This window comes from Homalodisca vitripennis, chromosome 7 (genome assembly GCF_021130785.1).
Source record: "Homalodisca vitripennis isolate AUS2020 chromosome 7, UT_GWSS_2.1, whole genome shotgun sequence".
NCBI lineage: Eukaryota > Metazoa > Arthropoda > Insecta > Hemiptera > Cicadellidae > Homalodisca > Homalodisca vitripennis.
Genome location: NC_060213.1, coordinates 62,413,884 through 62,430,535, shown reverse-complemented (window position 1 = coordinate 62,430,535; position 16,652 = coordinate 62,413,884). Strand labels below are relative to the sequence as shown.

Sequence of the window (16,652 nt, the reverse complement as noted above, 5' to 3'; positions counted from 1 at the left end):
ACTAATAAATGACTAAATACAGTACATTACATTCGACAGATTAAGCATTTTCTTGTTATATGTAATTGTGATAACAACGTAGATTTATTTCTTCTAGATTTTCATGTAATCTGTGTATTTTTCAAAACAGAAAAAAACAAAAGCCAACAAAATTAAAAATGGGTATAAAAGTGTACGCTGTTCTTAAAATTCCTTCATCATATTAAGCGTTCATTATACAAAGAACAAAGAAAACTGTAGACAGTAAATTAGGCAAATAATCATAGGGTAACAAATTATTGTACAAAAGTAATATACCAGAAAAAGGTATTATGTTTCAAATTAACTTTTTGATGGGGGCTAACAGTACATAGGCATTTAAATACATGACTTGTCTTGATGACGATTCTGTTGAATTGTTAATAAAAAAAGACTTGAATTTTTTCAACCACTTAAAGATAAAAAAATTACAAAAACAAAAAAATATTAAACCTAAATATAACTATTATGAAATATGTTTATATTTTTATATAAAATTTTAAAACCTATATAATATTTTCATACTGATAAAAAAAACAGAAAAACAACATATTCCAATTGTAATGAAAATAGAATTCTTATTGTTAAACTGTTCTCTATGTAGATGAAATATGTTGTAAAATTTCAAAAACTAAATAAATTTTTAAAATCCGTACTGGAACAGTATGATTAAATTCCATAACTAATTAAAAATTTGTATAATAGAAGGTAGAAAACAACATCTGTCAAACTCTTGTTTTATCAGTGGACTATCGTTATGAATAATTCATAACTAATTATTAGTTTATTTGGCATCAAGGTTTAATATGAAAATGCCAAACTCAACAAAACATCATAACTGATGTTTTTGTTGAAATAAAACTGCTGTCAATCTTAACTTGATTTTAATAATTATGTTGTAAATGTTAAGAGCAAGTACTTAGAGAGCAGTGGTGACATTTGCACTGTCCCTTAACAAAAATACAGTAAATCACTAAAAAATACATTAATTTAGTTTTATTTAAAATTAGATAACTTTTGTTTTGATTCACGTCTATTGTGGATTCAAAAAGTGACATTTAAATTATTCCCACAAAAAAAAAAAAAAAAAAAAACTAATTGACGCTACTCTATAATATTCTTCATAATGGTGAATTCGTCAAAGAAATGAAAAAAATATTCTTTACATTTGGAAATATAGTTGCGTGTTTATAAATACTTAAAATTGTTTTTCTTACTATTTATTATGTTAAATTGCATAGATATATCTGTACAACAATCACAAACCAATTGTTCAATAAACCATTGCAAATTAGAATGACGTGGCCTTGAAAATTCTACTAATTGTTCTGTTTAAAAAAATTGATTGTGAATGTAAGGAAACTGTAAAAGTCAATGAAAAAATTGTTTAATTTCAGTTTTTGGGTGCTTATAAAAATTTGAAGAACTTACTACAAGAAATTGCAGGAACAATTTGTATAAAAAACAATTTAGATACTGTAGAGTTGGAATTTCCTTAGTCTTGAAACATGGAATAAAAATAATTTTTAAATCGTTTGAACAATTTTTGAAAAATTTCTTAGAGTTAAATTTGAAATAACAGCTTTGAGAAGGATATGTTTAAGGCAATACAAGTGAAACATACTCGGGTTTCTGGCTAGCCGTGGCATCTAACAACTACGATAACTCATAGAGGACTACGCCAGACGTTTATGAAGCCGACTAAGTACATTAGCGTTGGCGAAGGCAATGGGGGTGGTGGTGGGGAGAACGTACCGACAACGCCACCCTGAGACCTGGCGGGGCTGTTGTAGGGGCTAGTAGCGCCCTTCACTATAACAAACACCCTTAGCTACACATCACTTCTTCTTCTTCTTCGGCAAGACATAGAGTAACACATAGTGCAGGGGTGAGAGTGATTGTCTGTGCCAGGCTAGACTATGCTACAGTGCAAACATCCATCTTAGTTAACGTAAACACCTCGATCGTTTGGTTAGAACAACAGTTTTAACATCCGTTTAGGACACTGTTTATTGTTTATTGCTTGACAAATTGAACAAATATATTGACTGAATCAATTAAATTAATTTTGATTAAAATTATTTCTTCAATTATTCAGATCCAATAAATTTATACTTACATACCTATGTGTGATTTTGAGATAAAAATTACGACTGTTGGTAGCTAGATTAACCATAGTGAATCAAACAGACTACCAACTGGTAAAAATGCTTTATCATTTTGTTATTTGAATGAAAATGTATTTAAGATTTGAGTGCACATTTCAACTAAAAATCAGAATATAAAGTAGAAGTTGGAAGTTTAACAAACAATATGAATGACTCAAATAATAGATTTACACTAAATAATTTTTTTTATAAGAAAAATATAAATTATTAGTGCTCATATCTTATTAATTATTTAATACTAACAAATTTCATTGTAATCAGGATGACATATAGGTAAGACTAAATGAGGATTTCAACAAAACAAGCTCTAAAAAAATCAGAAAATCTAATAATAATTTTACAAGACCCGATATTGAATTTCACCAAATACAAAAATTTTTAAATGGTAGCACAAAATGCAAATGAATTTTTCAGTAAAAGAAAAACATTTTATTGAAAAAAATCTGATGAAATATCAAATTCTGCAATACTGTACGGTAGTGAACACAGACATAAGAGGATGGGATGCAAAACATACCTTTAGCCTGTCTTCGCCTTTTGCAGTCAAAGTCCAGCCGTCGGCCTTGCAGCTTCTTTCGATGATGCTAAAAAAACAAAAAAAAAACTTCTGTAGTGTTTCCTAAATCTTTTAATATTTGCTCTTTTGAATGAAATGGTTTTATTTTTAAAGTATAAAACATCACACCATGTACTTTAATCATTACGCATGCACACGCGTGCGCGCACACACACACACACACAGATGCGTGTGTAAGCGCACATGTGTATGTGTGGACGGATGCTTTTCACTCACCAATGCTGTCATTGGTCAGTGTCTAATAACCAGAAGAAATCTTAAAAAAATATATGTATCAAAAACAGCCTTGAGGCAACACAGTAGGTGTAACCAACAGAAAACATTGAGAGTTCTCGCACAGATGGATTCACAGTCTTTTTTACTTTTTGACCCCGAAATCAATAGACCTCTTTCTTGGATCAAGACGAGTACACATACCATGTTTCAAGTCTCTAGGACCTTTTTTATCAATAGTTACTCCACAAGACTGTCCTTTGACCTTTAGACTCCAAAATCAATAAGGTTTACCCTTGAACCAAGAAGAACTCGTGTACTAAGTTTCAAGTGCCTCACACTTTTCATCAAGAATTATCACACAGACTGACAGACAGTGACATGATTTCAAGAAGTTCCTGTTTGGTCCTTAATAATCAGTCACACATTCCTAAATTAGTACAAATATTGTATGCTCTTTACATATTGTTTAGCATCCGATAAAAAAAGTTTTATTCTGTAAACAAGCTGTGGAGTGAAATTATGCAGGAAAAGCAAGGTGGTATGGGGAAGGGTCGGAGCAAGGGATGAGGAAGTGCAGGATAGAGGAGACTGCATAGCATAGCGCGATCTCGGGTGGGCTGTCAATACTACGTCAACTGAGTTGGGTGATACCGAGTTGGAGGCATGCATCGGCGTCTATTTCTGTTATTGGGCGCTGATAAAATGTTGTAACAATAACTTTAAAATTCATATTGCATTTTTAAGATCTTTACATTTAGTTTTTAAAAAGCTGCCATTTAAAAATAAAACTTGTAAACAAATATTTTTACTGGTATGAAGTTTTGGATCAAAGCTATACATCAAGTTACAAAATATTAATTTCTCATATTAAAAATTACTAAGGGAAAAGAAAAACAAAATGGTGGCTGTTTGGTAATTAATGAGTTTTTAAATTTAGAATATAATATTTTGGTTTGTTTATTGTTCATAATACCTTAAAAGTTTGGTTTTGGGACATTCTATACATTACAGTGAGTGTGTGAGTCAGCCAGTTACTTTGCTATATTTATAATAATTTATATATGCATTACTGAATAAATCCATAATTAATTAATTTGGGACCATGTAACTGTCATCAATAAATTTTAAACAATTGGCTTAGAAGCAAAATAAGTGATAATTGGCAGGAATTTGCTCTAGGTCAATTAATAGTACTGGCTGTGGGAAGGTCATCTCATCTCATTGTACCATGCCACATTATTGACTTCAATGTTCTTTATAAATATGTGAATTTTTTGTTTATTTTGTTACGTCAGAATTTGATTATTAGATAATTTTATTATAATTATAATTTTATTTTTATTATAATTTTAGTATAATTATCAACATGTATTGTCAATTTTGTTCATTATTTTTGGAGTTCTAAATACATTTAAACACTGTCGTAAATTTACTTTTAATCTTCAGTCTGGCAACGGATAGGTGAAATTATTGTAGAATACACAAAAATAATTTTTTCCTATGACACTAAATGTTTAGTTTATCAAGTTGCATTGGAATTAAACAAAAAAGATCGCACATCAAAAATGAGCAATTTGCAGAAATTTATAAAACACTTCATAACTAGAGCTACAAAATGTATATCTTTCTGATTCTTTCTTATTAAGGGGTGAATATACAAAAAAAATTTCTAAGTATTTCATGAAAGTGCACTTGAAGGGCAAAACTATGCAAAATTGTATTTGAATTAAGACAAAAAAGTCACAAAGGAAATGAATTTGTACCTAAAAAGCAGTTTTCTAAATCAAACATTGTGTAAACGTAGCAACTAGAAATACACACTTAGATTACAAAGAGAGCTAAAGTTAGGAACTCTTGGATGTGTAGGAGAACCTTGAGATACAGAACATATAAAACACAGAGCATAATTGTTTAAACAAGATAAGAAACACTACAAACGTCAGAAACTTCGTTTGGTTTATGATCACTTCCTAGTCCTTCTTGGCATCTACAGGATACAAAACATTAACCATGAAACATGGCGAGTTTGAAAGCATCAAGTAACAAGTTGAGTTGTTTACTTCTGACGTACAACAGCTGTCCCTGCATTACCAGTTGATTAACCAATAATAAACGGCTTGGCTTGTTGTTTCCGTTTCGTTATACAAAAAACCAGAATGATCTGAATAAACTGAAAGTCATTTAGACGAGGTTTCCAAAGCCATGAAAGAACTACAAAAAAGAACAAAATAAAAATATAAAACAGAAATTTCAACTATGAGCGATGTAAATTACAAGGTGAAACAAATAAAAAGTAGTAAAAAGTAGAGCAGAATTATAATATCTCACTTTCAGCTAGCTACTTTTTCTCCAAACTTCAACAAAAGAAACCAATTTAAAAATATATTATTATTTCATTCTCACTTTGCAGGTCGAAATTTTTGCTCACCATGACTTCTTTGAGGTCCTTTGTTTGCAAGTGGTGAAGAGGCTCTAGGAAGTTCTGCTTGACATTGTCGTCCAGAGAATACTTGACATCAGCCATCTGCTTCATCCCTTCGCCAAACTCCAACAGTGATTGTCCTGTAATGTCAAACAATCTTTGAGGTCTGTTAGATAATTTGTCTGTGAGTGGTGAAGAGGCTCTAGAGTGTTCTATTTGACACTGTCGTCCAAAGAATACTTGATATCAGCCACCTGCTTTATCCCTTCGCCAAACTCCAACAGTGCTTGTACCACAATATCAAACCATCTTTGAGATCTTTTACATAATTTGTGTGCAAAGAATGAAAAGGCTCCAAAAATTTCTGTTTGACAGTGTATCTCTCTTATAAACTTCAGCAATGATTTTCCCATAATATAAAACAACATTTAAGGTTCTTTGACTGTAAAAGGTAAAAAGGTTTCTGCAAAAATTAAGTTTTAGACTAATTTTACGTTTTAAATAGTTTTTAATAATAATTTCTCTTATTTCTTTTAATGTAAAAAACATTTAGTCCTCGTAAAATAATTTTTCCCCAAAACTTTAGAATGGATGCATTTTGATATCTTAGGATATCTTGATCTGGATATCTTCGGGGTTAATAATTTATTGGTTATTCAACTAAGGACTTCCAAACATTTAAGCAATCATGATTAATCTCACTGTACGTGACTGATTCCCTATAAATTTTGTATACAGATCACAGGAAAGCTTTAAACCAATCAATTCAATGATGTTCAAGGAAAACACGTCTCTTGCAGTAACTCTAAGTAATGGCTCAAAGTTGTGATCCACGGCTCAAGTGGATTACAACCCTCTGGTGACAGATTCGTGACAAGTCTATTTACTCAGTGGCACACCCCTCCCACCTTACACAGCAACCCTCTGATGGTAAGAGCTCACAACTGATTAAGGTATAATTTATTCTCAAAGATACCATGGAACAAGTCATTAGTCAAACAGTGTACGATGAAAGTTTCAAGTACACTAGGTAATTATCCAAAGCTTAAGATACCAAATATGATATACACAAATAAATTTGATTCCCCAATTATTGCCTGATTTCATAATTTCTAATATTATAACATCAATAATTTTTTAGTTATGCTGAAAACAAAATACCTGTCTTTTGGTTAAATGTTAATAATTAAAATCTGTCAATTTCATGAACCCCAGTTTATTCTTTTTTTTTAGTTATATGTTTAAAAAACAGGATAATAGTGTAGAAATTTTTCATTATTCTAAACAATAAAAAAAAAAAAAAAAAAAAACAATGTGGTGAAAATATATCAGTATCCTGTGAAAACACAGTCAAAGAGAAAATGGTGTTAAAATACTTCAAATAAATACTACGGTGATAGAAATGCTTACTGCACAATATTATGGCAGATAACAGAATAAAACAGGAAAATGCGTAACAGTACATCAGTACCACTCTTTTACGCAATGGTTGTCTATGAACACAATATTATTTTAAAAACCGTTAAGGAGTTAAATGTGTAATCCTAGGGAATATATGATTGCAGAAAAATGTTTTATTTATATTTGTAACTTTTTTCGTACTGAAAATAGTGTGGCATACAAATTTCTTTCTTAGGGGAAAATTTCTCTATCGATTTCAAGAAATGCTAGTTTGTATATTTATACAATGCAAATTGGCTTATACTCGACTGTTATATCTCAGACTCACAAAGTCTAAAGACCAAGTAACCTGCTTGGCCTCGACTGTCTGTTCCTGAAATGCCTCCTGAAAGCTATAAAAATTCAAATAAAGTGCTTTTTTCTAAAGGTTTTAAATGAATTGCATGAAAAGGAATTATAAAGTTAGAGAGTAATGTACAAATATATCTTGCAAGTTTATACTTATTTCTTTATTGTAGCTATTGTGCAAGTGCAATAAAAACACTCAAGAAGAGAGCATGTTTATGAGCAATGAATAATTCATACAAAAAAGTCTTTCTAAAAAAGGTTTTAAACACTACTTACCACTAAGACATGGTGCAAAAACATTTTATTATTATGATATGGGTACTTCCTTACTTTGTAATAGTTATAATTAGAATCACTTAAATATACTAAAAACGTTAAATAATACGTATCTATAAAAAGAAATTTTATTTCTACTCTCTACTCGATGAAGTTCTAACTCCTAAAGGTAAAAAAGCTCTGAGTACCTACCGAAGATACTGTCGTCACCCAGTTTCTTGCCATACATCACCATACACTCTCCCAGCACACCTTCGCTCTGAGGATAGGTGGAAGCCTTTGCTTGCCCGCTCAGTTTGCTGATGCCCTTCACAGCAGCCATCTTGGCTCTCGCTGTCGGATTCGGTTGCAGGAATTCTTTGGTTTTAATCTGAACCTCATCCACCAGTTCGAATGTGACATCTGTTTTCTGTAATCAAAAAACTGTTTTAGGCCCAAACAGGAGTTGTTTGATGTGAGCAACTGGTAATATTATGCTCGAAGAGAGTCATGCTTTGTGTGCTGAAATAGTGGCTTAATACAAAACAGATTTTAGTTGACAAAATTATTTTTATTTTTGAATATAAATATTTATTTTGTTACAAACACTAAATGTAGCCAATGACAACAGTACACAGACAATGATAGTTTATGTTACAGTTACTTGTTATTCAAGAAAATATAAGCCATTTTTATGTTTTGTTACCTTGGTTCTATTCAAGATAATTCAATAAACCTTTTGTTTATATTAGAAATTACATAAAATCATCATGAAATGATGACTATCTTATTTTTGTGAATTTCCCATCATTGGTATTTTTCCAAGGCATAAAACCACAACACTACCATTAACCCAAAACACTTCTTAACCATTTTTTAACCCATAAAATTTAAGAATAAAATAAAAAATTATACTTTAGTGAGAAATTAATAAATATTTCCATAAACAATCTTTATTTCATTTTTAGTAGAATGGTATGTAACATAATGCTATAATACTTCTAGATATTTCAATTTCATATATTTCTAAATACCTTATGCAAAGTTTGAAAATGGTCAGCCACTATAGAAAAAAATAACTTCCACTGGGAGGGTTGACTTTAAATAAGCTGAACGTAAAGTAAAGAGGATTGTGTTAAGCCAGTTAAATTGTTCAGTGTCTTGATCAAAAGCTTTCTCGGCAAGCTCACAAAGGCGCAGAAATTTCAAAACTTTCTAAGAGCTGTAAACACTGCAAGCAAAGTAAATTAAACCTCTTTTTTGTGATTTGACTCTCAATAGCTCCACGTTGCTTGAACTTATGTACAAATACGAACGTTTTTGCTCTAGGGCAAGCTAGCCACGTTTATCACATGGCAAAAGAATGCAATAAGAATGTTAAACAACTGATCTAATCAGTTTGCTTGTAAGCTATGTTTGATTAACTATAATAATATAACTATTCTTTTATATTTTGGAGTGTTAGCGAAGCCTACTACTTGAGGGGCTGTAAAACTGTACTTACGTCTGTCCCTATGGTGTCTTGAGAAGTAACTGACCGATCTATATACAGACTTGAAATTTTGCATGAAGCCTCATTATACTTAGGCAACATCGAGTTCAATGATTCCACGGTATTTAGCTTTTAGATAACATTTTTACATTGGTCTCATGGGTAAGCAAGATCGCAATGATTACAAAAAATCACACACACTTTTTTTGTTTTTTGTGTGATTTATTTATTATTAAATCGCACAATAAATAAATTTGTAAAACAAACTGAGTAAAATTATTTGTACGTTTTAATAAGTGACACAGTAACACATAATTATGATTATCTGTAAGATATCTCAAAAAAAACATTTCTTCTGCAGATTTCAAATTTTGCATGAAACTTAAATTAGACATAGTCAGAAGGAAATAAAAGATTTCTTTCCTTTATGACTGTCTATTCATCCACAGGACATCTCAAAAGTAAAATGTGCTATATCCTGGAAATTTTACACGCAACCCTAGCGAAGCATTATGCAACACATGGTGCAACGTACTCCTACCCTTGAATATCGCAACATACATGAAGAAAAACCAAAGTTTTAACTGTTATGGTTCCTTGATTAGAATGGAGACATGCACAGGATATTGTTACACCTTCTTAGATTGAAAAAAATAATGGCTAGTCATAAGTGTACATGTATATTAGGTATTTTCTGAAGTTACTTTTAAGTACTCAGAACGGACGATATGTATTAAAATTGACTCATTTATTTATAAGTAAGGTATGTTATTCCCTTGAGGAATTTTTGATAATGATGATCTCTCCTAAGGTAAGAGTAAGCATGGAGGTTTTTAGCACTCTGGGAGTGGTTCTACGGTTCGAAATAGCTTCTCTTGGCAGTATCCAATACATGGTGGTGCTTACTCTAAATGCTGGAGGGGGGAGGCTCTTGCTTGTCAGTTTTATTTGAACGTTTAGACAAAGATTGTTAATCGTGTCTAGTTTAATTAATACTGTAATGATTTAAATTTAAGTTTCACTACTATATAGCATGTTGTAATTTTTCATTTCTTTACATTGCCTATAACAATTTAAAACAGTCTACAACAAAGAAATTCAGGATCTGAGCTTGTAAGGTTATAAGGAAGTGGTTAGGATCACGCAATATGTACAATAAAAAAAAATATATATATATATAAGATTTGTCATATAATACTCGCAAACTCCAACAAAATAATTCTGACAAGACAAAAAGTATTTTGAAAGAAAACTTTATTGTGTATACAAGAATTTTTCATACTTAATATTTTATTAAAAAGAACAAAATATTTAAGGATAGAACCATTTCTTTAAACTTCAATTACAGTAACAGAGCAAAACCAATTCCTACTGACAAAATGAAATTCTCAAAATGTGAAAAAAATAAACTCACAAGTTAGATGTAGCTGATTAATTAAGTATACCACTACTAAACATTATTAAACACTTTTAACCAAATTATTTTTGATTTGATTTTTAAATGTATTAATATCAAATTACAAAAATTACACTTTATTACAGAGAAGTTTTATGCTAGGTAATTATTTGACAATTGTTGTACCACTTGTGCTAACTATCTGCACATTTACATTTTATAATGTTCATCTTGTTCAATAGGTCTCAACACTTTGATAAATTGTAAATAATATCATCAACACAATTACAATCACTATTTTCTATGTGTACACACACTAAGTGTTAACTATTGTTGTGTGTATAAGTTATAGTCAACTTTTGGTATTCATACACTATCCCAAATGTTGAAACAATTATTTTGTCAATTACAAACAACAAGAATTGAATTCCTCTTCCTCCTTTAGCTTATATATAGTGGATTACGTGTACAAATAAAAAAATAGATGTAAACATTACTCACAGATGTTTGAGATTTCTTTGATGTGAAATTTGTGTAATATTCAATAGATTCCTTATGTAACAAAGCTATAAAGGTATCAAAGTCACGGTGTCAATAATCCCATTCATGTTCTCTTTCATCTGCCAAAATAGAATTGGAATTGAGGATTCATCCTTTAATATGTTCCACCCGTTCTTTCCATTTATTCTACTGCAATCTTCTCTTGACAATAACAGTCATTTTCTGAGAAGTTCCACAAGAGTTCTTTATCAAATTTCTTTTCAATCACAAGTGATTAAATATTATTATTTTTTCTATGATATACAGAAATAGAAGAGTTGTCCTTTTTATTGCTTTACAACATATTCATTTTTATAAGCTCAAAGACTACAATATTGTTCTTGTAAACTTCTTTGATTTATTTTGCTTTAAAAAAGAGAAAGAGGTGAAATCTATAGGAATGTAAAAAATGAACCGATACAACCGAGTATTGAAGAACCTGACATTAATGTAACAAAAGAATTACCAAACCAACTGCCCTTCTACCTTTTGACTAAAAAAAATCCATACAACTTTTCCTTAGATAAAGAGGAACTTATGTATCAAGTTCCAAATCTCTAGAACATTTCTATCAAGAGTTATTAAACAGACAAGAGGATTTAAAAAATCTTTACGTTGAGTTGTAAAGTTAAATTATATTTTTGAACAATAATTATAATAAAACAGGACATTTGTCATACACGATTAAACCCTGTCCTATAATGTGTGTATTTTTTTGTGTCAATGTGATAACTAAGACCATGACTAATGATGTGGTACAACGGTTATGAGGGAGTAGAGCGATTGTAAATTTCAAACAAACTATGAGGAACTGGAGACCCTTGTCCTTTGTCTGCAGACAATAGCTCCTGCCATGTCACTCGCTGTGTCCTCTGTTCTGCTGTACTGTACTCTTGCAGACTTCAAACTGACGCTGTTGTGTTGACTTTATATCTTTGTCATGGCAACAAACAATATGCTACTACCACGCCATTTCCCACTGAATCCACTGTTCACCTGTACTATACTCATGCAGACTTCAAACTGATGCTGTTGTGTTGACTTTACATCTTTGTCATGGCAACAAACAATATGCTACTACCACGCCATTTGCCACTGAGTCCACTGTTCACCTGTACTATACTCATGCAGACTTCAAACTGATGCTGTTGTGTTGACTCTACATCATTGTCATGGCAACAAACAATATGCTACTACCACGCCATTTGCCACTGAGTCCACTGTTCACCTGTACTATACTCATGCAGACTTCAAACTGATGCTGTTGTGTTGACTTTACATCTTTGTCATGGCAACAAACAATATGCTACTACCACGCCATTTCCCACTGAATCCACTGTTCACCTGTACTATACTCATGCAGACTTCAAACTGATGCTGTTGTGTTGACTTTACATCTTTGTCATGGCAACAAACAATATGCTACTACCACGCCATTTGCCACTGAGTCCACTGTTCACCTGTACTATACTCATGCAGACTTCAAACTGATGCTGTTGTGTTGACTTTACATCTTTGTCATGGCAACAAACAATATGCTACTACCACGCCATTTCCCACTGAATCCACTGTTCACCTGTACTATACTCATGCAGACTTCAAACTGATGCTGTTGTGTTGACTTTACATCTTTGTCATGGCAACAAACAATATGCTACTACCACGCCATTTGCCACTGAATCCACTGTTCACCTGTACTATACTCATGCAGACTTCAAACTGATGCTGTTGTGTTGACTTTACATCTTTGTCATGGCAACAAACAATATGCTACTACCACGCCATTTCCCACTGAATCCACTGTTCACCTGTACTATACTCATGCAGACTTCAAACTGATGCTGTTGTGTTGACTTTACATCTTTGTCATGGCAACAAACAATATGCTACTACTACCACGCCATTTGCCACTGAGTCCACTGTTCACCTGTACTATACTCATGCAGACTTCAAACTGACGCTCTTGTGTTGACTTTGTATCTTTGTCATGGTAACAAACAATAAGCTACTTCAATGCCATTTCCCACTGAGTCCACTGTTCACCTGTACTATACTCATGCACACTTTAAACTGACGCTGTTGTGTTGAGTTTGTATTTTTGTCATGGCAACAAACAATATGCTAGTTCCACGCCATTTGCCACTGAGTCCACTGTTCACCTGTACTATACTCATGCAGACTTCATAAATTGTCGCTGTTCAGTTGTTTGTTTTTTTACAATGGCAGCAAACAATATGCTACTGCCGTATCACTTTGCCATTGTATCCACTCTTCTCCTGTACTGTACTCATGCAGACTTTAAACTGACACTGTTGTGTTGAGTTTTCACCTAAAATCCACAGTTAATGTTTAATAGTGGATTGAGGATAGACTTAGTTATTAATGTGAGAGGGTGCACCGAAATCTATTCTTGCCCCAAAGCACAGACCTAGCACTGGACCTGCTGCTAATTTTGATGATCAAAGTGCCAGGTTCAGTCTGTCCACATAGCTAATGTAGTTTTGTCTGACTAGGGTTTTGCTGTTGAGAGGGCATGAACGAAAAAGCTGAAAAATAAACCATTATACGAGGGTTGTCCACAAAGTAACCTCCGTTTTGAAATAAAAAATAAACTAGTTGAGATACAAAAATTTTATTATATACATGTTAAAACTGCAGCTTTTCTCTACTTTTCTACATATTCAACATACAAATTCAAGCACTTATCATATCTTTTAACAGTTTTTAAAATTCCGTCTTTAAAAAAATTCATATAAGGGCACATCAAACTGAAAGTCTCATCAACCAATCCAACAAAGTAACTTCATCAAATGTGATACTAGTATATCACATTATAAAAGTTCATATATACTCAGTTAGTTTAAAATTTGTTAATTCTGTGATTTTCTCGTTGCTAACATAGTTTACCATAGGATGAAAGTAAAAATGTTAGCATTTTATTTTTACCAATAAATTTGACCTTTGGATCCCAATATCAATAGAGCTCTTCCTTGACCAAGATGAACCTATCAGACTGTAACCATACACTTTGTAGATAGACTAGACAGACAATGTTATGCAGTATACAACATGACATACAATACATTTCACAAACCAGGGGAATCGATCTGAAGTTGCTTATAAAACATTACTTGTTCCTAGCACACCTCATTGGTCAATACAAGCATGATCTTGGTCCACCCAATTGAGCTCACTCAGCTAGAGCTAAACATGTCTTCTACAATCCAAACAAACAAAGTATGTGTTACAAGACTTTCATTCAAACATCCCTCAAAATTTATATCAAATATAATTTCAGGTTTTCTATAATTACATCCTTAAGTTTATATTTTGTATTTTTTGTAATACAAGACAGAAGAGTTTATAAACAATTAGCCATTCGAGGTACAAATTATACAATAACTAGTTGGTATGGTTTGTTTATAAGGGACTTCATGTTGTTATTCAAAGAACAAGTTAAAATTAACAGTTTTTATTCTTCACTGAAAATAAATCATGGAAACGTCACTAAAGCTATTGTCACTGAAAGGTTTTCAATCCCCAATACAGAACACAAAGAGCTGTTCTTTTACGAGAGACTATTTATAAAACGGAAAAGAAAACACATGAAAATATGCTGGTACTCAAGTCTCAAGAGAGGCTGCCCTTATAATGAGACCCTTGGTCGTCAGACTTGTTCAGGCCTGCTTGTCTCTCTAACAGGGACTGTACATTACATGTTGTCAAAATTGTGTTTATTCACACACAAGCAAACATGTTTAACATTGTAAAAGTTTAAAATCTGTTGTTTTTCAACTGGGCAGAATTACAATAAACTGTCAAAAATGATTATATATATATATATATATATATATATATATATATATATATATATATATATATATATAAAATTACTTAATTTATAAATTGTAGCAGATTAAGTTAAGACATCACAAAGAAGAATACATAGTTATATTAACCTATTTTTGTGTCTTACAAATTAATTACTAAAGTTGTATTTCTTTTTTAAAGTAACATAACTATTCGGTTGTAAAATAAATGTATATTAAATAGACACACATTGAAGTAAGTTAATAAAACTTTCGCCTCCATCCCACTTTACATCAATTATTCCAGTCAACAATGAACAGACTAAAATATAGCACACCTCTTCCGCTACATTTCAAGTTAAAATGTTCAAGCTTTTTTGAAACTAATTAATCCAACAAGGTAACTGCATCACAAGAGCCGAAAAGTTACTGAAAAATATCATACATTTTTAACTTCACACCTTATTGTTTACTGATTTATTTATTTCTTTGTTTTTTTTTTTTTTTGCTATCATGGTTACCCATAAGAAAAATGTAATCAGTCACCTCGTTGACAAGAAAAAAAATTGGGATTTCAAATGGGCCAATGTTTACAATATATTTTTAATTCCAACATAGAAGTGGGGTAGTGGAGATAGAGGTTTTCATCAAATTTCAAACCTATAGGTCAACTCTTTCTAAAGTTAACTGTGTGTACCAATGGACACTGACACAGAAATCGAATTTCATCAGTAACGGGTGAGAGAGGCATCACTAAATGCTCAGCCAATAAAATTATTTTGTTATGTATAACGAACTAAATACAAAATGTGAATAATTTTTCCATTTATTATTAAATTTCTAAGTAAATTACTGGAATTTTGTTGTTGGTTTTTATACATCAATATTGTCCCAAAAATGTAAGAAACCATTAAATGCAAACTTACAGTGGCTTTAATAAAATCATACTCAATAATAAATACAGTAAATACTATAATAATTACAATAAATATATAATATATATACAGTATATACATTTTAGAGTATGATTTTATTTATTGTATATTTATTTATTGTTTATATATTTGTTATACGAGGGGTATTAGAAAAATAAGGTTCCCTATGCCGCCGAGACAGAATGCGATATGTTGGGAGAAATCTGGCAACACTATCTTACTCATCAACTCTCCCTCTCTGTATCCATACCACTCGCACGCCTCGCTACGTCCAACAGTGCCGACCTAGCTGCCTTCGAAGATTGAGCTCCCTGTCATTGTTACCGCCAGATGCGAAAATTCGTGCTGTGATACGTTTTTTAAATGCAAAACAGTTTTCATCTATTGAAATTCATCGTCAGTTAATCAAAGTTTATGGGGAAACTGCATATCTGTTCAACACGTTCGGAAATGGTGTAGGGAATTCAGTAAAGGCCGCATGGAAATTCACAATGAAAACTGAAGTGGACGGCCTTTAGTTTCAGATGGAGTTGTTGAAAAAGTTGAGACAATACTGCTTGAAGATCGGAGAATCACCATTTACAGGAACAGTAAACTCTGACAGATATTGCGACACATTAAGAAAACTGAGACGCACGATCCAGAACCGCCGGAGAGGAAGATTGTCCAGTGGCGTGAGGCTTCTCCATGACAACGCTCGACCTCATGTCTCACGTCAAACTCAAGAACTGCTGACAAATTTTGGCTGGACTATTGTGCCCCATCCCCCCTACAGCCCAGACCTAGCCCCAAGTGATTATCACTTATTCCAAAAATTAAAGGAACACTTGGGTGGCCAACGCTTCAGTACCGATGATGAAGTCAAGGAAGAGGTTACTCAAAGGATTGGCGGCAGAATTCTACACATGGGGATAGAAAAGTTGGAGCATCGTCTAAAAAAGTGTTTGGACAGAAACGGTGATTATGTGGAAAAACAGCTTAACTTTTACTTGTTAAATTGATGTATAACACTAAGTAGAAATATAGAGCTGTTTATCATGGGAACTACCGATAGTATATAAATATATATATATAT

General features: G+C 32.1%; 1 protein-coding gene across 9 annotated transcripts in view; it reads right to left on the bottom strand.

Moving 5' to 3' along the window:
• LOC124365926 (endophilin-A) overlaps positions 1 to 16,652 on the bottom strand; it is a 71,123-nt gene that overhangs the window by 34,452 nt on the left and 20,019 nt on the right. For 5 of the 9 annotated variants that reach the window (XM_046822053.1, XM_046822055.1, XM_046822060.1 and 2 more), the window contains exons 2-4: positions 7,619 to 7,835; positions 5,408 to 5,541; positions 2,704 to 2,770 (exon numbers count right to left, since the gene is read on the bottom strand). In XM_046822053.1, coding sequence (XP_046678009.1) covers positions 2,704 to 2,770; positions 5,408 to 5,541; positions 7,619 to 7,835 — 418 coding nt within the window. Of the gene's footprint in view, positions 1 to 1,773; positions 1,831 to 2,703; positions 2,771 to 5,407; positions 5,542 to 7,618; positions 7,836 to 16,652 lie in introns of all 9 variants that reach the window. The other 4 variants (XM_046822052.1, XM_046822057.1, XM_046822058.1 and 1 more) reach the window with 1 other exon arrangement.